The sequence below is a fragment of the Stegostoma tigrinum genome, chromosome 41 (assembly GCF_030684315.1).
Source record: "Stegostoma tigrinum isolate sSteTig4 chromosome 41, sSteTig4.hap1, whole genome shotgun sequence".
Taxonomy (NCBI): domain Eukaryota; kingdom Metazoa; phylum Chordata; class Chondrichthyes; order Orectolobiformes; family Stegostomatidae; genus Stegostoma; species Stegostoma tigrinum.
Window position 1 is genome coordinate 1586218 of NC_081394.1, and position 22530 is coordinate 1608747.

At 52.9% G+C, this 22530-nt stretch overlaps 1 protein-coding gene across 1 annotated transcript in view; it reads left to right on the forward strand.

Moving 5' to 3' along the window:
* Positions 1-22530, forward strand: part of LOC125448445 (hemicentin-1-like) — a 126498-nt gene that overhangs the window by 82979 nt on the left and 20989 nt on the right. Inside the window, exons 12-16 of the mRNA XM_059641275.1 lie at positions 422-688; positions 6158-6427; positions 7693-7959; positions 12770-13036; positions 21856-22131. Coding sequence (XP_059497258.1) covers positions 422-688; positions 6158-6427; positions 7693-7959; positions 12770-13036; positions 21856-22131 — 1347 coding nt within the window. The remainder of the gene's footprint in view (positions 1-421; positions 689-6157; positions 6428-7692; positions 7960-12769; positions 13037-21855; positions 22132-22530) is intronic.

The window sequence follows — 22530 nt, forward strand, 5'->3', positions numbered from 1 at the left end:
GTCAGTGCTGAGGGAGTGAGCACTGTCGGAGGGTCAGTGCTGAGGGAGCGCCGCACTGTCGAGGTTCAGTGCCGAGGGAGTGCCACACTGTCGGAGGGTCAGTGCTGAGGGAGTGGGCACTGTCGGAGGGTCAGTGCTGAGGGAGTGGGCACTGTCAGAGGGTCAGTGTTGAGGGTGTGGGCACTGTCGGAGGGTCAGTGCTGAGGGAGCGCCGCACTGTCGGAGGGTCAGTGCTGAGGGCGTGGGCACTGTCGGAAGGTCAGTGGTGAGGGAGTGGGCACCGTCGAAGGATCAGCGCTGAGGGAGTGGGCACTGTCGGAGGGTCAGTGCTGAGGGAGCAGGCACTGTCGGAGGATCAGTGCTGTGGGAGCGCCGCACTGTCGGAGGGTCAGTGCTGATGGTGTTGGATGTTTAATTCCAGATGCGCCGACCAGTGTCCAAATCACACACCCACAGATAGTTCGTGCTGGGGATGTGGTGCAGCTCCGCTGTGTATCTGATGGCCATCCGCCTGTACGTTTCTTTCGCTGGCAGAAGGAGTGTCCATCCGACTCGATGTCTCTCTGCCCCGGTCTCTCTCAATGTTCGGTCTCCGCTGCAGTGGAAGATGCTGCTTGTAACTATATCTGTTCTGCGAGGAACTCCGTGGGAGTAAAGGACTCCGATCCTGTACGACTGAATATCCAGTGTGAGTATCATCAGTGTGAGACACATACTAACCTACCCTAAACCTTCATGGCCCTCCCTATCTCTGTCGCCTCCTCCAGCCTCTATACCCCCTCCCTATTTCTGTAACCCACTCCAGCATCTACACACCCTCCCTATATCTGTAACCCCCTCCAGCCCCTACGCCCCCTCCCTATCTCTGTAACCCCCTCCAGCCCCTACGCCCCCTCCCTATCTCTGTAACCCCCTCCAGCCACTACACCCCCTATCTCTGTAACCCCCTCCAGCCTCTACACCCCCTCCCTATCTCTGTAACTCCCTCCAGCCCCTACACCCCCTCCCTATCTCTGTAACTCACTGCAGCCCCTACACACTCTCCCTATCTCTGTAACCCCCTCTAGCCCCTACACCCCCTCCCTATCTCTGTAACCCCCTCCAGGCCCTCCCTATCTCTGTAGCCCCCTCCAGCCCCTACACGCCCTCCCAATCTCTGTAGCCCCCTCCAGCCCCTACACACCCTCCCTATCTCTGTAGCCCCCTCCAGCCCCTACACCCCCTCCAGCCCCTACACCCCCTCCCTATCTCTGTAACTCCCTTTCAGCCCCTACACCCCCTCCCAATCTCTGTAACTCCCTCCAGCCCCTACACCCACTACCTATCTCTCTAACTCCCTCCAGCCCCTACACCCCCTCCCTATCTCTGTAACCCCCTCCAGCCCCTACACCCCCTCCCTATCTCTGTAGCCCCCTCCAGCCCCTCAACCCCCTCCAGCCCCTACACCCCCTCCCTTTCTCTGTAACCCCCTCCAGCCCCTACACACCCTCCCTATCTCTGTAACCCCCTCCAGCCCCTACACCCCCTCCCTATCTCTGTAACTCCCTCCAGCCCCTACACCCACTCCAGCCCCTAGCCGCCTCCCTATCTCTGTAACTCCCTCCAGCCCCTACACCCCCTCCCTATCTCTGTAACTCCCTCCAGCCCCTACACACTCTCCCTACTTCTGTAACCCCCTCCAGCCCCTACACCCCCTCCCTATCTCTGTAACCCCCTCCAGCCCCTCCCTATCTCTGTAGCCCCCTCCAGCCCCTACACGCCCTCCCAATCTCTGTAGCCCCCTCCAGCCCCTACACACCCTCCCTATCTCTGTCGCCCCCCAGCCCCTCCCTATCTCTGTAGCCCCCTCCAGACCCTACACACCCTCCCTATCTCTGTAGCCCCCTCCAGTCCCTCCCTATCTCTCTAGCCCCCACCAGACCCAACACACCCTCCCTATCTCTGCAACCCCCTCCAGCCCCTCCCTATCTCTGTAGCCCCCTCCAGACCCTACACACCCTCCCTATCTCTGTAGCCCCCTCCAGCCCCTCCCTACCTCTGTAGCCCCTTCCAACCCCTCCCTATTCTGTACCCCGTCCAGCTCCTAAAACCCTCCCTATCTCTGTAACCGCCTTCTGCTTCTGAACCATGCTCTATCTGTCACCTCCTGCAGCCCCTGCATTCTGTCCCTATCTCTGTAACCACCAAACCCCAGCCCCGACACCACCTCCTTATCTCTGTAGCCTCCTCCAGCCCCATCACCCCTCCCTATCTCTGTAACCTCCTCCTGTTTCTCAACCCTGCTCTATCTCTGTAACCTCCAGCAGCCCCCGCATTCTGTCCCTATCTCTGTAACCTCCTGCAGCCCCTGCATTCTGTCCCTACCTCTCGAACCTCCTGCAGCCCCTACACTACCTCCCTATTTCTGTAACTTCCTTCAGCCCGTACGCCCGTCCCTATCTCTGTAACCTCCTCCAACCCCAACACCCCTCCCTTTCTCTCCAATCTGGTTTCGCGAGTATGGCCTGGTTCACTTGCTCCGGCATTGCGGACCATGCTTTCAGCTTCCTGGGGCCTTGAGCTCAAGATTTTGCTCCCTTTCTGCCTCTAACTCTCTCTCTCTCTCCCTCTCTCTATGCTCCAAAATATTCCTTCAAAGCCGCACTCTTCTCATGACGTCTTGATCACTTGTTGCCACTGCTCCTTGTTGATGCAAGTTAGAGTCAGATTGATATCTTGTCCCTCGTAATCATCATCTGGATCAGCATGTGTGACATAAATGTACTTTATGTGCTGTTGCAAATGTTTGGCTCTTTTCCTGGTTTCATTTCTGATGAGCAATCTTGTAGCTACCTCTGTTCAGCACGGAACTCTATCAGCTCCCAGGATTCGAAATCCAAACACATTAATATACAGTGTAAGTAAAGAAGGTGTGTGATGTGCAGAACATATCACCTCAGTTGCTCACCTGGAACACTGCACACAGTTCCATTCTCCATGTCCCTCAGTTAGACCCACCCTTTGATCACTGAACACAGTTCCAGTTTCCGTCTCTCTCAGTGAGACCTACACTTGGAGCACGGTGCACAGTTCCAGTCTCCATAACCCTCAGTCAGACCCACACTCAGAGCACTGTGCACTGTTCAAGTCTCTGTATCCCTCAGTTTGACCCACACTCGAACACAGTGCACAGTTCCAGTCTCCGTATCCCTCAGTTAGACCCACATTCGGAGCCCGGTGCACAGTTCCAGTCTCTGTATCCACAGTTCCACCCACACTCAGAGCATTGTGAATAGTTCCAGTCTCCGTATCCCTCAGTTAGACCCACACTCAGAGCACTGTGCACAGTTCCAGTCTCTGTATCCCTCGTTTAGACCCACACTCGGAACACAGTGCACAGTTCCAGTCTCTGTACCCCTCAGTTAGACCCGCACTTGGAGCACTGTGCACAGTTCCAGTCTCTGTATCCCTCAGTTAGACCCACACTCGGAGCACCGTGCACAGCTCCAGTCTCTGTATCCCTCGTTTAGACCCACACTCGGAACACAGTGCACAGTTCCAGTCTCCGTATCCCTCAGTTAGACCCACACTCGGAGCACCATGCACAGTTCCAGTCTCCGTATCCCTCACTTGGACCCACACTCGGACCACCGTGCACAGTTCCAGTCTCCGTATCCCTCAGTTAGTCCCACACTCGGAGCACCGTGCACAGTTCCAGTCTCCGTATCCCTCAGTTAGTCCCACACTCGGAGCACCGTGCACAGTTCCAGTCTCTGTATCACTCAGTTAGACCCACACTCGAACACAGTGCACAGTTCCAGTCTCCGTATCCCTCAGTTAGACCCACACTCGGAGCACCATGCACAGTTCCAGTCTCCGTATCCCTCACTTGGACCCACACTCGGACCACCGTGCACAGTTCCAGTCTCCGTATCCCTCAGTTAGACCCACACTCGGAGCACCGTGCACAGTTCCAGTCTCCGTATCCCTCAGTTAGACCCACACTCGGAGCACCGTGCACAGTTCCAGTCTCCGTATCCCTCAGTTAGTCCCACACTCGGAGCACCGTGCACAGTTCCAGTCTCTGTATCACTCAGTTAGACCCACACTCGAACACAGTGCACAGTTCCAGTCTCCGTATCCCTCAGTTAGACCCACACTCGGAGCACCATGCACAGTTCCAGTCTCCGTATCCCTCACTTGGACCCACACTCGGAGCACCGTGCACAGTTCCAGTCTCTGTATCCCTCAGTTAGACCCACACTCGGAGCACCGTGCACAGTTCCAGTCTCCGTATCCCTCAGTTAGACCCACACTGGGAGCACCGTGCACAGTTCCAGTCTCCGTATCCCTCAGTTAGACCCACACTCGGAGCACCGTGCACAGTTCCAGTCTCCGTATCCCTCAGTTAGACCCACACTCGGAGCACTGGATAGCAGGATAGGTCAGCGTCAGCATGCATTTACGAAGGGGAGATTGTGCATGACTAATCTTCTGGAATTTTTTGAGGATATAAGTATGAAGATGGACCAGGGAAAGCCAGTGGATGTCGTTTTCCTGGACTTTCAGAAAGCCTTCGATAAAGTCCCACATAGGAGATTAGTGAGCAAAATTAGGGCACATGGTATTGAGGGTAAAATACTGACCGGGATTGAAACTTGGCTGGCTGACAGGAAGCAAGGAGTCGTGATAAACGGGTCCCTTATGGAATGGCAGGCAGTGACCAGTCGGGTACCACAAGTTTCGGTGCTGGGACCGCAGCTGTTCACAATATACGTGAATGATATAGACGAAGGCTTTAAAAGTAATATTACCAAATTTGCTGATGACACAGCTGGGTGGCAGTGTGAAAAGTGAGGAGGATGTTATGAGAATACAGGGTGAATTGGACAGGCTGGGTGAGTGGATGGATAGATGGCAGATGCAGTTTAATGTGGATAAATGTGCGGTTATACACTTTCGTGGCAAGAACAGGATGTCAGATTACTATCTAAATGGAGTCGTCAGGTAAAGGGGAAGCACAATGAGATCTAGGTGTTCTTGTTCATCATTCAATGAAAGCAAGCATGCAGGTACAGCTGGCAGTGAAGAAAGCTAATGACAAGCTGGCCTTCATAACAAGAAGAATTGAGTATAGGAGCAAAGAGGTCCCTCTGCAGCTGCACAGGGCCCTGGTGAGACCGCACCTGGAGCATTGTGTACAGTTCTGGTCTCCAAATTTGCGGAAGGACATTCGTGCTATTGTGGGAGTGCAGTGTAGGTTCACGAGCTCAATTCCCGGAATGGCGGGACTATCATATGTGAAAGATTGGAGCGACTGGGCTTGTATACACTTGAGTTTAGAAGGATGAGAGGGGATCTGATTGAGACGTATAAGATTATTAAGGGATTGGACACTCTGGAGGCAGGAAGCATGTTTCCGCTGATGGATGAGTCCGGAAACAAACAACACAGTTTAAAAATAAGGGGTAGGCCATTTAGAACAGAGTTGAAGAAAATCTTCTTCACCTACAGAGTGGTGGATATGTGGAATGCTCTGCCCCAGACGGCAGTGGAGGCCAACTCTCTGGATACTTTCAAGCAAGAGATGGGTAGAGCTCTTACAGATAGTGGAATCAAGGGTTATGGGAATAAGGCAGGAACAGGATACTGATTGTGGATGATCAGCCATGATTATAATGAATGGTGGTGCTGGCAAGGAGGCCGAATGGCCTACTCCTGCACCTATTGTCTATTGTCACTGTGCACAGTTCCAGTCTCTGTATCCCTCAGTTAGACCCACACTCGGAGCACCGTGCACAGTTCCAGTCTCTGTATCCCTCAGTTAGACCCACACTCGGAGCACTGTGCAGTTCCAGTCTCTGTATCCGTCAGTTGGACCCACACTCGGAGCACCGTGTACAGTTCCCCGGTTTCGGTACTATGGTATGCAAAGGCGTTACAGAGGAGGAACCACTTGTGAATGAGAAACTTTGGCAGCGCGCAGCTGGGCTGAATGGCCTGTTTCAGGATGTGATTCTTCGGAATCCAGGTGGTCTCTTTCGAAATGATTTCACTGCTCGGGGTTTGCATTTCTGAGGGTGTTTAGGAGAAATCTCCCACATGTTCCACAGCTTTATCTCTCTCTCTCTCTCTCTCTCTCTCTTTGGCCTGAATCGCGCTGTAATTGCTCTTGTAGATGCCCCACGAGATGTTACCGTTGTTCACACTGAGCCACAGCGAGAGGTGAAGGATGGAGACCGGGTGTCCTTGAACTGTAACTCCAGGAGTAATCCGGAAGCTGTTTACACCTGGTTTAAGGACAATGTGAACAGAGCAGCTCACAAGGGGACAGGGAAAGTCCTGACTATTCGCTCCATCAGCCGAACAGATTCTGGAGATTATTACTGCAAAGCGGAAAACTGGATTGGAGCCTCCACCTCAAACAGCTTCAGGATCGAGGTGCTCTGTGAGTGAGATTCACAGACTGACCTTTTCCCAAATCAATCTCCCCGGGCTCCGTCACCACTCGCTATTTGAGAGAGATCTGTCCAAAACACCACTGACCCCTCCGTCTCTGAGCTCGCACCGAGCCCCTTTCCCCACTCACCCTCCTCTCCCTCCCTCTCCTACATCGTTCTCAACTCCCGCAACGGCTCGGTTATAAACTTCCCACTCTTCATTTCCAAATCCCTCCATCACCTCCTCCCTGTCTCTGTCACCTCCTCTGTCCCTTGCAACCCCTCCCTCTCTGTGTAACTTTCTCCAGCCCCTGCGCCCACTCCTTATTTCTGTAACTTGCTCTAGCCACTACACCCGCTCCTTATCTGTGTAACCTCCTCTTAACCCTACAGCCCCGCTCCCTGTCTCTGTAAGACCCTGAAGCCCTTACACTCCCACCCCATCCCTGTCACACCTCACCCGCCCCACCCCCCCGCACAAGTCCAGCTTCTGAAATTCACTTCATTCCCATCGCTCCAATTTCCAGGGCCGTGCCTTCAGCTGCCTGGGGCCCTGACCTTCGTATTTCCATACCGGTCCGCCTCCTCTCTCTCTCTCTCTGCCTCTGTCTCTCTCCCTCTCTGTCTCGCTCTCTCTCTCCGTCTCTCTTCCTCCTCTCAGATGTTCATTGAACACACTTAAGTGTTCTCCTGATATATTGATCTCCTGCTCACGCTCCCGACTGAAGCAGCTTGAGGTCACATCGCTCTTTCACCCATTTCAATACATCTCTTTCTTAAACAGGCGCTAAGCAAATGCGCAGAGATGATGGGAACTGCAGATGCTGGAGAATTTGTGGTACCAAAGTGTCGAGCTGGATGAACACAGCAGGCCAATCAGCGTCTCAGGACCAGAGGAGCTGACGTTTCGGGCCTGGACCCTTCATCAGACAAAACTGTGCTCAGCGCTCCGAGTGTGGGTCTAACTGAGGAATACGGACACTGGAACTGTGCTCAGCCCTCCGTGCTTTTCTGATGAAGGGTCTCGGCCCGTAACGTCAGCTCTTGTGCTCCGAAGATGCTGCTTGGCCTGCTGTGTTCATCCATCTCCACACTTTGTTATCTAAGCAAATGCATGTTGTGCGTTGTTACCATTATTTATCACATTTCCTGGTTTCATTTCTGACCAGAAATTATAACCGCAACACGACCCACTTGTCTCCTGTGGACCCGGATATGTGAGGGTCTCTGTAATCTTGTAATCACATCTGTCTCTCTCTCTCTCTCTCCACAGACGGCCCAAGAAACGTGGAGGTTTTTTCAGTGGATACAGTGACGGAGAGGACCGAGATCACACTAACATGTCGCAGTGAAGCCAATCCCAGGCCGAAGAGTTACTGCTGGATCAAAATGTGCAACGGACAGCGGACGGATCTGGAATGGAATACCGCTTCAGTTCGGATTGTAACAACCAGAGATGATGCATCTTGTAGCTACGTCTGTACAGCGCGGAATTCTGTCAGCTCCGGGGATTCTAACCCCAAACACATTAATATACAGTGTGAGTAAAGAGGGAGTGTGATCAGCAGAAAATATCTCCTCAGCACCACACTGGGAGAACCGTGCGCAGTTCCAGTCTCCGTATCCCTCAGTTAGACCCACACTCGGAGCACCGTGCACAATTCCAGTCTCCGTATCCCTCAGTTAGACCCACACTCGGAGCACCGTGCACAGTTCCAGTCTCCGTATCCCTCAGTTAGACCCACACTCGGAGCACCGTGCACAGTTCCAGTCTCCGTATCCCTCAGTTAGACCCACACTCGGAGCACCGTGCACAGTTCCAGTCTCCGTATCCCTCAGTTAGACCCACACTCGGAGCACCGTGCACTGTTCCAGTCTCCGTATCCCTCAGTTAGACCCACACTCGGAGCACCGTGCACAGTTCCAGTCTCCGTATCCCTCAGTTAGACCCACACTCGGAGCACCGTGCACAGTTCCAGTCTCCGTATCCCTCAGTTAGACCCACACTCGGAGCACCGTGCACTGTTCCAGTCTCCGTATCCCTCAGTTAGACCCACACTCGGAGCACCGTGCACAGTTCCAGTCTCTGTATCCCTCAGTTAGACCCACACTCGGAGCACCGTGCACTGTTCCAGTCTCCGTATCCCTCAGTTAGACCCACACTCGGAGCACCGTGCACAGATCCAGTCTCCGTATCCCTCAGTTAGACCCACATTCGGAGCACTGTGCACAGTTCCAGTCTCCGTATCCCTCAGTTAGACCCACACTCGGAGCACCGTGCACAGTTCCAGTCTCCGTATCCCTCAAATAGACCAACACCTGGAACACCGTGCACAGTTCCAGTCTCTGTATCCCTCGGTTAGACCCACACTCGGAGCACCGTGCACAGTTCTAGTCTCCGTATCCCTCAGTTAGACCCACACTCAGAGCACCGTGCACAGTTCTAGTCTCCGTATCCCTCAGTTAGACCCACACTCGGAGCACCGTGCACAGTTCCAGTCTCTGTATCCCTCAGTTAGACCCACACTCGGAGCACCGTGCACTGTTCCAGTCTCCGTATCCCTCAGTTAGACCCACACTCGGAGCACCGTGCACAGATCCAGTCTCCGTATCCCTCAGTTAGACCCACATTCGGAGCACTGTGCACAGTTCCAGTCTCCGTATCCCTCAGCTCGACCCACACTCGGAGCACCGTGCACAGTTCCAGTCTCCGTATCCCTCAAATAGACCAACACCTGGAACACCTTGCACAGTTCCAGTCTCTGTATCCCTCGGTTAGACCCACACTCGGAGCACCGTGCACAGTTCTAGTCTCCGTATCCCTCAGTTAGACCCACACTCAGAGCACCGTGCACAGTTCCAGTCTCCCTATCCCTCAGTTAGACCAACACCTGGAACACCGTGCACAGTTCCAGTCTCTGTATCCCTCGGTTAGACCCACACTCGGAGCACCGTGCACAGTTCTAGTCTCCGTATCCCTCAGTTAGACCCACACTCGGAGCACTGTGCACAGTTCCAGTCTCCGTATCCCTCAGTTAGACCCACACTCGGAGCACCGTGCACAGTTCCAGTCTCTGTATCCCTCAGTTAGACCCACACTCGGAGCATCGTGCACAGTTCCAGGCTCTGTATCCCTCAGTTAGACCCACACTCGGAGCACCGTGCACTGTTCCAGTCTCCGTATCCCTCAGTTAGACCCACACTCGGAGCACCGTGCACAGTTCCAGTCTCCGTATCCCTCAGTTAGACCCACACTCGGAGCACTGGATAGCAGGATAGGTCAGCGTCAGCATGCATTTACGTAGGGGAGATTGTGCATGACTAAAATTCTGGAATTTTTTGTGGATGTAAATATGAAATGGACAAGGGAAAGCCAGTGGATGTCGTTTTCCTGGACTTTCAGAAAGCCTTCGATAAAGTCCCACATAGGAGATTAGTGAGCAAAATTAGGGCACATGGTATTGAGGGCAATATACTGACTGGGATTGAAACTTGGCTGGCTGACAGGAAGCAAGGAGTCGTGATAAAAGGGTTCCTTATGGAATGGCAGGCGGTGACCAGTCGGGTACCACAATGTTCGGTGCTGGGACTGCAGCTGTTCACAATATACATGACTGATATAGATGAAGGCATTAAAAGTAATATTAGCAAATTTGCTGATAACACAAAGCTGGGTGGCAGTGTGAAACGTGAGGAGGATGTTATGAGAATACAGGGTGACTTGGACAGGCTGGGTGAGTGGGTGGATGCACGGCCGATGCAGTTTAATGTGGATAAATGTGTGGTTATACACTTTGGTGGCAAGAACAGGAAGGCAGATTACTACCTAAATGGAGTCAAGTTAGGTAAAGGGGAAGTACAACGAGATCTAGGTGTTCTTGTACATCATTCAATGAAAGTATGCATGCAGGTACAGCAGGCAGTGAAGAAAGCTAATGGCATGCTGGCGTTTATAACAAGAGGAATTGAGTATAGGAGCAAAGAGGCCCTTCTGCAGCTGTACAGGGCCCTGGTGAGACTGCACCTGGAGTATTGTGTACAGTTTAGGTCCCTAAATTAGCAGAAGGACATTCTTGCTCTTGAGGGAGTGCAGTGTAGGTAAACGAGCTCAATTCCCGGAATGGCGGGACTATCATATGTCGAAAGATTGGAGCGACTGGGCTTGTATACACTTGAGTTCAGAAGGATGAGAGACGATCTGATTGAGACGTACCACATTATTAAGGGATTCGTCACTCTGGAGGCAAGAAGTGTGTTTCCACTGTTGGATGAGTCCGGAAACAAACGACACAGTTTAAAAATAAGGGGTAGGCCATTTAGAACAGAGTTGAGGAAAATCTTTTTCACCCAGAGAGTGGTGGATGTATGGAATGCTCTGGCCCAGAGGCAGTGGAGGCCAACTCTCTGGATACTTTCAAGCAAGAGATGGATAGAGCTCTTAAAGATAGTGGAATTAAGGGTTATGGGGATCAGGCAGGAACAGGATACTGATTGTGGATGATCAGCCATGGTCATAAGGAATGATGGTGCTGGCTAGCAGGCCGAATGGCCTACTCCTGCACCTATTGTCTATTGTCACTGTGCACAGTTCCAGTCTCTGTATCCCTCAGTTAGACCCACACTCGGAGCACTGTGGACACTTCCAGTCTCCGTATCCCTCAGTTACACACACACTCGGAGCACCGTGCACAGTTCCAGTCTCTGTATAACTCAGTTAGAACCTCACTCGGAGCACCGTGCACTGTTCCAGTCTCCGTATCCCTCAGTTTTCCCACACTGGGAGCACCGTGCACAGTTCCAGTCTCTGTATTCCAAGTCTGAACTCAGAACTAGAGAGGTTATAACTATCGAACGACTGAACAGACTGAGATGATTTTCAGTTGAAAAGATGAGGCTGAGGGGACACCTGACCAAGGGCTGTAACATTATGAAAGGGGTTTCGATCGGGGAGACGTAGAGAAGATGTTTCCCCTTGTGTCAGGTTGGCGGTGGGTGGGGGGAGGAGGGGATGGGGCGGGACCAGAACGAGGTGCAATCGATAGAAGACATTCCACATAAATCCAACCGGGAATTCCGGAGGAACATCTTCCTCCAGACAGTAGTAGGGAAAGTGGGACTCACTCCCACAGGTTGTGAGGGGAGGAATCGTATTGATCCACTGAAGATGGTGGGAGTGGAGAAAGGCAGACAAGGAGATTGTGGGAGAAGGAGTTGAAGAGGGTGTGACAAGTGGGCTAGCATGCAACAGAGGAGCTGAATGGAAAAGGCAGTTACGATGACACCAACAAAACATTTACTACATCGTCAAAACTAACTGGACCGGTTACAAAATTCTGGTTGAGATGTGCCAAGAGATTTTAAGATTTGGAAGAGTGTGAATGGTGACAGTAAGAGAGACCTAACTGCAGTGAACGAGGGAGATACTGTGAATATTAGCTGTATCAGTCAGAAGAGTGACCCTGCAGTCTCAGGCTACAGCTGGTACAGCCACTCTCAGAACAAGCGAGTCGACGGAAACATCCTGCTGTTTGAAAGCATCAGCAAGCCAGAGAGTGGAGATTATCAGTGCGAGGCAAGAAACAACTTTGGGGCAGGGAACTCAGAGACCATTACCATCAGGGTCCAGTGTGAGTACCACGAGTAAACCAGCTCCTGGATTCTTCATCTGATATTTCCAAATCTGCTCAAACCCTGTCTGTACATTAATCATTTGATGGCCAGTAGAGAATAGGGCCAGGCTGTCGGAGGCTCAGTCCTGAGGGGGAGTCAGTGCTGAGGCAGTGGGCACTATCGGAGGCTCAGTGCTGAGGGGGTGTCAATTCTGAGGGAGCGCGCTGCTGTCGGAGGCTCAGTGCTGATGGAGCGCCGCGCTGTCGGAGGCTCAGTGCTGAGGAGGAGTCAGTGCTGAGGGAGCGGGCACTGTCGGAGGGTCAGTGCTGAGGGAGTGAGCACTGTCGGAGGGTCAGTGCTGAGGGAGCGCCGCACTGTCGAGGTTCAGTGCCGAGGGAGTGCCACACGGTCGGAGGGTCAGTGCTGAGGGAGTGGGCACTGTCGGAGGGTCAGTGCTGAGGGAGTGGGCGCTGTCAGAGGGTCAGTGTTGAGGGTGTGGGCACTGTCGGAAGGTCAGTGCTGAGGGAGCGCCGCACTGTCGGAGGGTCAGTGCTGAGGGCGTGGGCACTGTCGGAAGGTCAGTGGTGAGGGAGTGGGCACCGTCGGAGGATCAGCGCTGAGGGAGTGGGCACTGTCGGAGGGTCAGTGCTGAGGGAGCAGGCACTGTCGGACCATCAGTGCTGAGGGAGCGCCGCACTGTCGGAGGGTCAGTGCTGATGGTGTTGGATGTTTAATTCCAGATGCGCCAACCAGTGTCCAAATCACACACCCACAGATAGTTCGTGCTGGGGATGTGGTGCAGCTCCGCTGTGTATCTGATGGCCATCCGCCTGTACGTTTCTTTCGCTGGCAGAAGGAGTGTCCATCCGACTCGATGTCTCTCTGCCCCGGTCTCTCTCAATGTTCGGTCTCCGCTGCAGTGGAAGATGCTGCTTGTAACTATATCTGTTCTGCGAGGAACTCCGTGGGAGTAAAGGACTCCGATCCTGTACGACTGAATATCCAGTGTGAGTATCATCAGTGTGAGACACATACTAACCTACCCTAAACCTTCATGTCCCTCCCTATCTCTGTCGCCTCCTCCAGCCTCTATACCCCCTCCCTATCTCTGTTACCCACTACAGCCTCTACACCCCCTCCCTATATCTGTAACCCCCTCCAGCCCCTACGCCCCCTCCCTATCTCTGTAACCCCCTCCAGCCCCTACGCCCCCTCCCTATCTCTGTCACCCCCTCCAGCCCCTACGCCCCCCTATCTCTGTAACCCCCTCCAGCCTCTACACCCCCTCCCTATCTCTGTAACTCCCTCCAGCCCCTACACCCCCTCCCTATCTCTGTAACTCCCTCCAGCCCCTACACACTCTCCCTATCTCTGTAACCCCCTCTAGCCCCTACACCCCCTCCCTATCTCTGTAACCCCCTCCAGGCCCTCCCTATCTCTGTAGCCCACTCCAGCCCCTACACGCCCTCCCAATCTCTGTAGCCCCCTCCAGCCCCTACATACCCTCCCAATCTCTGTAACTCCCTCCAGCCCCTACACCCCCTACCTATCTCTCTAACTCCCTCCAGCCCCTACACCCCCTCCCTATCTCTGTAACCCCCTCCAGCCCCTACACCCCCTCCCTATCTCTGTAGCCCCCTCCAGCCCCTACACCCCCTCCAGCCCTTACACACCCTCCCTATCTCTGTAATCCCCTCCAGCCCCTACACACCCTCCCTATCTCTGTAACCCCCTCCAGCCCCTACACCCCCTCCCTATCTCTGTAACTCCCTCCAGCCCCTACACCCACTCCAGCCCCTACACCCCCTCCCTATCTCTGTAACTCCCTCCAGCCCCTACACCCCCTCCCTATCTCTGTAACTCCCTCCAGCCCCTACACACTCTACCTATCTCTGTAACCCCCTCCAGCCCCTACACCCCCTCCCTATCTCTGTAACCCCCTCCAGCCCCTCCCTATCTCTGTAGCCCCCTCCAGCCCCGACACGCCCTTCCAATCTCTGTAGCCCCCTCCAGCCCCTACACACCCTCCCTATCTCTGTCGCCCCCTCCAGCCCCTCCCTATCTCTGTAGCCCCCTCCAGACCCTACACACCCTCCCTATCTCTGTAGCCCCCTCCAGTCCCTCCCTATCTCTCTAGCCCCCTCCAGCCCCTACGCCCCCTCCCTATCTCTGTAACCCCCTCCAGCCCCTACACCCCCCTATCTCTGTAACCCCCTCCAGCCTCTGCACCCCCTCCCTATCTCTGTAACTCCCTCCAGCCCCTACACCCCCTCCCTATCTCTGTAACTCCCTCCAGCCCCTACACACTCTCCCTATCTCTGTAACCCCCTCTAGCCCCTACACCCCCTCCCTATCTCTGTAACCCCCTCCAGGCCCTCCCTATCTCTGTAGCCCACTCCAGCCCCTACACGCCCTCCCAATCTCTGTAGCCCCCTCCAGCCCCTACATACCCTCCCAATCTCTGTAACTCCCTCCAGCCCCTACACCCCCTACCTATCTCTCTAACTCCCTCCAGCCCCTACACCCCCTCCCTATCTCTGTAGCCCCCTCCAGCCCCTACACCCCCTCCAGCCCCTACACACCCTCCCTATCTCTGTAATCCCCTCCAGCCCCTACACACCCTCCCTATCTCTGTAACCCCCTCCAGCCCCTACACCCCCTCCCTATCTCTGTAACTCCCTCCAGCCCCTACACCCACTCCAGCCCCTACACCCCCTCCCTATCTCTGTAACTCCCTCCAGCCCCTACATCCCCTCCCTATCTCTGTAACTCCCTCCAGCCCCTACACACTCTACCTATCTCTGTAACCCCCTCCAGCCCCTCCCTATCTCTGTAGCCCCCTCCAGCCCCTACACGCCCTCCCAATCTCTGTAGCCCCCTCCAGCCCCTACACACCCTCCCTATCTCTGTCGCCCCCTCCAGCCCCTCCCTATCTCTGTAGCCCCCTCCAGACCCTACACACCCTCCCTATCTCTGTAGCCCCCTCCAGTCCCTCCCTATCTCTCTAGCCCCCTCCAGACCCTACACACCCTCCCTATCTCTGCAGCCCCCTCCAGCCCCTCCCTATCTCTGTAGCCCCCTCCAGCCCCTACACACCCTCCCTCTCTCTGTAGCCCCCTCCAGCCCCTCCCTATCTCTGTAGCCCCTTCCAGCCCCTCCCTATCTCTGTACCCCGTCCAGCTCCTGACACCCTCCCTATCTCTGTAACCGCCTTCTGCTTCTGAACCCTGCTCTATCTGTCACCTCCTGCAGCCCCTGCATTCTGTCCCTATCTCTGTAACCACCAAACCCCAGCCCCGAGACCACCTCCTTATCTCTGTAGCCTCCTCCAGCCCCATCACCCCTCCCTATCTCTGTAACCTCCTCCTGTTTCTAAACCCTGCTCTATCTCTGTTACCTCCAGCAGCCCCCGCATTCTGTCCCTATCTCTGTAACCTCCTCCAGCCCCTGCATTCTGTCCCTACCTCTCGAACCTCCTGCAGCCCCTACACTACCTCCCTATTTCTGTAACTTCCTTCAGCCCGTACGCCCCTCCCTATCTCTGTAACCTCCTCCAACCCCAACATCCCTCCCTTTCTCTCCAATCTGGTTTCGCGAGTATGGCCTGGTTCACTTGCTCCGGCATTGCGGACCATGCTTTCAGCTTCCTGGGGCCTTGAGCTCAAGATTTTGCTCCCTTTCTGCCTCTAACTCTCTCTCTCTCCCTCTCTCTATGCTCTAAAATATTCCTTCAAAGCCGCACTCTTCTCATGACATATTGATTACTTGTTGCCACTGCTCCTTGTTGATGCAAGTTAGAGTCAGATTGATATCTCGTCCCTCGCAATCATCATCTGGATCAGCATGTGTGACATAAATGTACTATATGTGCTGTTGCAAATGTTTGGCTCATTTCCTGGTTTCATTTCTGATGAGCAATCTTGTAGCTACCTCTGTTCAGCACGGAACTCTATCAGCTCCCAGGATTCGAAATCCAAACACATTAATATACAGTGTAAGTAAAGAAGGTGTGTGATGTGCAGAACATATCACCTCAGTTGCTCACCTGGAACACTGCACACAGTTCCATTCTCCATGTCCCTCAGTTAGACCCACCCTTTGATCACTGAACACAGTTCCAGTTTCCGTCTCTCTCAGTGAGACCTACACTTGGAGCACGGTGCACAGTTCCAGTCTCCATAACCCTCAGTCAGACCCACACTCAGAGCACTGTGCACTGTTCAAGTCTCTGTATCCCTCAGTCAGACCCACACTCGGAGCACTGTGGACAGTTCCAGTCTCTGTATCCCTCGTTTAGACCCACACTCGGAACACAGTGCCCAGTTCCAGTCTCCGTATCCCTCAGTTAGACCCACACTTGGAGCACTGTGCACAGTTCCAGTCTCTGTATCCCTCAGTTGGACCCACACTCGGAACACAGTGCACAGTTCCAGTCTCTGTATCCCTCAGTTAGACCCACACTTGGAGCACTCTGCACAGTTCCAGTCTCTGTATCCCTCAGTTAGACCCACACTCGGAGCACCGTGCACAGTTCCAGTCTCTGTATCCTTCGTTTAGACCCACACTCGGAACACAGTGCACAGTTCCAGTCTCCGTATCCCTCAGTTAGACCCACACTTGGAGCACTGTGCACAGTTCCAGTCTCTGTATCCCTCAGTTAGACCCACACTCGGAGCACCGTGCACAGTTCCAGTCTCCGTATTCCTCAGTTAGACCCACACATGGAGCACTGTGCACAGTTCCAGTCTCTGTATCCCTCAGTTCGACCCACACTCGGAACACACTGCACAGTTCCAGTCTCTGTATCCCTCAGTTAGACCCACACTCGGAGCACCGTGCACAGTTCCAGTCTCCGTATCCCTCAGTCAGACCCACACTGGGAGCACTGTGCACAGTTCCAGTCTCCGTATCCCTCAGTTAGACCCACACTCGGAGCACCGTGCACAGTTCCAGTCTCCGTATCCCTCAGTTAGACCCGCACTCGGAGCACCGTGCACAGTTACAGTCTCCATATCCCTCAGTTAGACCCACACTCGGAGCACCGTGCACAGTTCCAGTCTCTGTATCCCTCAGTTAGACCCACACTCGGAGCACCGTGCACAGTTCCAGTCTCCGTATCCCTCAGTTAGGCCCACACTCGGAGGACCGTGCACAGTTCCAGTCTCCGTATCCCTCAGTCAGACCCACACTGGGAGCACTGTGCACAGTTCCAGTCTCCGTATCCCTCAGTTAGACCCACACGCGGAGCGCCGTGCACAGTTCCAGTCTCTGTATCCCTCAGTTAGACCCACATTCGGAGCACCGTCACAGTTCCAGTCTCCATATCCCTCAGTTAGACCCACACTCGGAGCACCGTCACAGTTCCAGTCTCCATATCCCTCAGTTAGACCCACACTCGGAGCACTGTGCACAGTTCCAGTCTCCGTATCCCTCAGTTAGGCCCACACTCGGAGGACCGTGCACAGTTCCAGTCTCTGTATCCCTGTTTTCGACCAGACTTGGTGCACTGTGCACAGTTCTCACCTCTCTCTGGCTTTCCCACAGAAAACAGAGGGTCATGTTGGAAGGGTGTTTTTCAGGCTGGAGCTCCATGACTAGTTGTGTTCCACAGGGATCTGTCCGGGGTACTTTGCTGTTTGTGATATATATAAATGAATTGGATGAAAATGTTGACAAGTGGGTTAGTGAGTTTACAGAGGTACAATTATCAGTGGAACTGGGGCTCATGTCAAAGGATACTCCGAGATAGAGATCAGGTGCGGATATGGACAGAGAAATGGCAGATGGACATTAATCCAGGAACGTCTGAGGTGCTGTTCTTTGGCAGACCACATGTTCAGGAAATGTATACAGCTCTTAACAGCATTGATGTCTCTTGCAGTTCAAGTCCATAATTCCCTGAAAGTGGCCTTTCTTGGTGAGGGAACTGCGTTCATGGTTCTGATTCGGTCATCTGTAGAGATTTGTATTCAATTCTGGTCACCACATTACAGGAAGGATGTGGAGGCTTTGGAGAGGGTGCAGATGAAGTTTACCAGGATGCTGCCTGGATTACGAGCTATTCGGAGAGGCTAGAAAAACTCGGGTTATTTTCACTGAAGCGGTGGAGACTTAGGGGATAATTGACTGAAGTCTGTAAAGTTATAACATACACAGGTGGGATTAACAGTCAGAATCTGTTTCCCCAGAGACAAAATGTACACTACAGGGTGTGGGGGGAGGTATGTCTACGTCAGCAGAATAAGATGCTCCTGGCAGAGCTTCTCTGCTCGACAGTCTCTTTTCCCTTCATCGTCCTATTGTTCCCTCTTTGCTGCAGTTTTTCTTCTCCGCCTCAACTTTAATGTTGTAAAATTACCCAACCTGGAGGGAATGGAAAACGCAGTCCGGGGGAATGTCCCGGAGCGGGAGCAGAGTGAACGTGGGCCGATGCCTGGAGTGGGCGCAGAGTGAACACGGGCCAAAGCCTAGAGCAGGAGCCAAGGAAACGTGGGCCAGAGCCAGGAAAGGGAGCCGACGGAATTTAGGCCGGAGCTCGGAGCGGGAACAGGGTAAGCGTGGGCCAGAGCCTGAAGCGGGAGCAGAGTGAGTGCGGGCCGGGTCCTTGAGAGGGAGCAGAATGAACGCGGACTGGAGCTCGGAACGGGAGCAGAGTGAATGTGGGCCAGAGTGGGAGCAATGTGTACGTGGGCCAGGGCCTGGAGCAGGAGCAGAGTGAGTGCGGGCCAGGGCCTGGAGCAGGAGCAGAGTTAACAACCAGCCCAAGAGTTCCTCAATTCCATCAAAGACATCAGGATAGATGACGATGAGACCATGTTATCATTTGATGTCACTGCCCTATTCTGATCAATAGACATGCCACTAGCAAGGGAAACAATGACACTTCTACTAGAACAAGTACAAGATCCCAGTGGAACTATCTCCACAGACAACATACTGAAGCTACTGGACCTATGCCTCACCATCCACTTCATTTTCAACAGCCAAACGTACAAACAGATCAACGGGACACCCATGGGACCACCTATCTCCAGACTCATAGCCGAGGCAGTGATGCAAAGACTGGAAAGGTCGGCCCTTCCGCTAATCCAACCCAAACTACGGAAATAGTATGTGGACAATACCTTTGTCATCATTAAATGGACCAAACTAGAACAGACACACAAACTTACAAACAACGCCCTCACCAGGATCAAATTCACCAGAGAGGAGGAGAACAACAAACAGCTCCCATTCCTGGACATGGTAGAGCGCAAGACAAATGGGGAATTCCAAAGGAAAGTAGGCAGAAAAGCCACACGCACGGACCCAGTACTGAACTTCAACAGTAACCACCTTAACACACACAAAGCTACATACAAACATTATTTAAACGGGCAGCACACTGCAGCAGCACAGAGCTACACTGAGAAGAAGGAGAATTCCTCTTCCAGGGATTCAAGGACAATGGATATCCAAAAAATTGGGTCAGAATATGCCTATTATATGAGAGAAACCAGGAAGATACTGCACACCCCGACACACCCATCACATTACCCTACATCTGGAACACAACAGAACTAACCATAAGGCTCCTATGAGCACTGGGCATCAGAGTAGCACACAAACACACATCAACCCTACGACTACTGCACATCCAAATCAAAGACCCACGACCCACTATGGATAGGGCCAACGTCATATACAAGATTCCCTGCAGAGACGGTGACAAACACTACTTCGGACAAACAGGAAGGAAATTTACAACAAGGGTTTATGAACACCAGTTGGCTACAAAAAGGCATGACCAATACTCACTCATCTCTATCCACATGAATAAGGAGAACCATCAATTCGATTGGGACAACACCGAGATCCTAGGACGAGCAAAGGCAAGACAAGCACAGGAGGTCCTACAAGCCTAATATTCCACAAAGAAAGACATCAACAAACACATAGAATTTGACCCCATATATACACTCTATTATGAAGGAAAACCAGAAGTGAGGTAGTCCAGCTCAAAGAACTCCAGAGTTGAAAAACCAGGCACGAAAACACTACAGCACTTCATCTGAGGCTGCACTGATGATGTTACCCGCAGGGTAATGAAACGCCTGCAGAATAACACACAACCAGCTTGGCAAGCTAACCTAACCACAACACTGAACGTATCTGTAGCTGGGGACCCTGTACCTGGGATGGTGCTGAGAGGGGATGTTACAAACGTCTCACTACACTCATTCAAGGGCACATGACAATAAAGCCTAAATCTATTTGATACTGTTCTATTTAAGGACAGAGGAGGGGAAGTTCAGATGGGCTGTCAGGTGCAGGGTTTTTACACTCACCAAGTGGGAGGAGTGTGGAATGCACTGCCGAAGTTGGTGCTGGAGGCAGATATAGGGGAGCATTTAAGGTGCTTTTAGATAAACACAAGAATATGCAACGAATGAAGGAATATGGATCAAGGGCATGCAGAAGGGATTATTTTAATATAGCATCATATTCGTCAGAACATCATGAGAAAAAGGGCCTGTTCCTTAGCTGTACAGTTCATTGTTCTTCATTTATCTTCGAGTAAGAAAACACTGCGAGTACAGTGCACAGTTCCAGTTTCTTTATCCCTCAGTTAGACCTGCACTCGGAGCACTGTGCACAGTTCCAGTCTCTGCATCACTCAGTCAGGCCCACAGTCGGAGCACCATGCACAGTTCCGGTCTTTACATCCCTCAGTTAGACCCACACTTGGAGCACTGTGGACAGGTCCCTGGTCTCCAACCTGTAAGTGGATAATCAGGCATTACAGAGGAGGATCTACCGGAGAATGAGAAACATTGGTGTGGTGCAGAGGCACTGATGGCCTTTCTTAGCCCTGATTTCTGAGGAATTGTGACGGTTTCTCTCTGAAATGCCGTGGCTCCTTGGGGTTAGCATTTAATTGGGGATTTGGGGCACAGCGAGAGGTGAAGGAGGGAGACTGGGTTACCTTGACCTGTAACTCCAGGAGTAATCCAGAAGCTGGCCATACCTGGTGTAAAGGACAATGTGAATGGAGCAGCTCAGAAGGGGACAGGGAAAGTCCTGACCATTCACTTCATCAACCCAATGGATTCTAGAGATTATTACTGCAAAGCGGAAAACCGGATTGGAACCTCCACCTCAAACAGCTTCAGAATCACAGATTGACCTTTTCCCAATGTAAACTCCCCAGCCTCATCACCACTCGCTATTTGAGAGATATTTATCCAGAACTCTACATATCCCCATATCTGACCGCACATCGAGTCCCGTTCCCCAGTCACACCTCAATTATAAGCTTCCCACTCTTTGTTTCCAAATCCTTCCATCACCCTCTTCCTTTCTCTTTAACCTCCTCCAGCCCAGACAATCCCTCCCTATCTCTGTAACCTCCTCCAGCCACTCCGCCACTCCCTATCTCTGTAACCTCCTCCAGCCCCTACACATGTCCTTATGTCTGTAACTGCCTCCAGCGCCTTCACCTCTCCCTATCTCTGTACCCTCCTCCCTCTCATATCACCCTCCCTCTCTCTGTAACTTCCTCCAGACCCTACACCCTTCCTTATCTCTGCCACCTCCTTCATTCCAAGCTGTCCCATTGTGGCCGTGAATTTTGGTATTCTGTCCCTAAATTTCTCTGCCTCTCTCCCTCAATCTTTCTCCTCCTTAAAAGCGAAACTCTTTCACTGACCTTTTCTCCATCTGCCCTTCCTGTACCTGCAGACCTGTGACCCATTTTCCAGAGATTTCTCTCCATTGCTATGTCTCACTGAGTGAATGATGCCTGAGAAATGTTGTCTCTCACAAATGGTCTTGTCCCTTCTCTCAGATGCCCCTCGGAACATGAAGGTGTTGATCACTCCATTGAACAGTACGATAAACGAAGGTGACAATATCACCCTGAGCTGTACCAGTGACAGCAACCCGCCACCCAGCTGGTACAAATGGACACGGAGAAAGGGAGAGGAGACTGAGGCTCTGGAATCGTCTGAGAGAGACCTGACCTTGTACAGAGTCACTCGCAAACAGGAGGGTGTGTACTCCTGCCAGGCGGGGAACACCGTCGGTGCCAACAGATCAGAGGAATGCAGGATAGAGATTAGGAGTAAGTACACAGACCCACTCCCACCCCCTACTCCGATTCCCTCTGGTGCTCACTCTCTATCACCCTCACTGAATCCCCAACTGTAAACACCCCTGGGGGTTACCATTGTTCAGAAACTCAGCTGGACCCATCACAGAAACACAGCAGCTACAAGAGCAGGTCAGAGGCTGAGAACCCTGCAGTGAGTAACTCACCTCCTGACTCCCCCCAAAGCCTATTCCACCATCGACAAGGCACAAGTCAGGAGGGTGATAGAATGCTCCCCACTTGTCCTGGATGGGGGCAGCTCCAACAACACTCAAGAAGCTCGACGTCATCCAAAACAAAGCAGCCCCCGCTTGATTGGCACCACATCTACAAACATCCCACTCCCTCCACTACCAATGCTCAGTGGCAGCA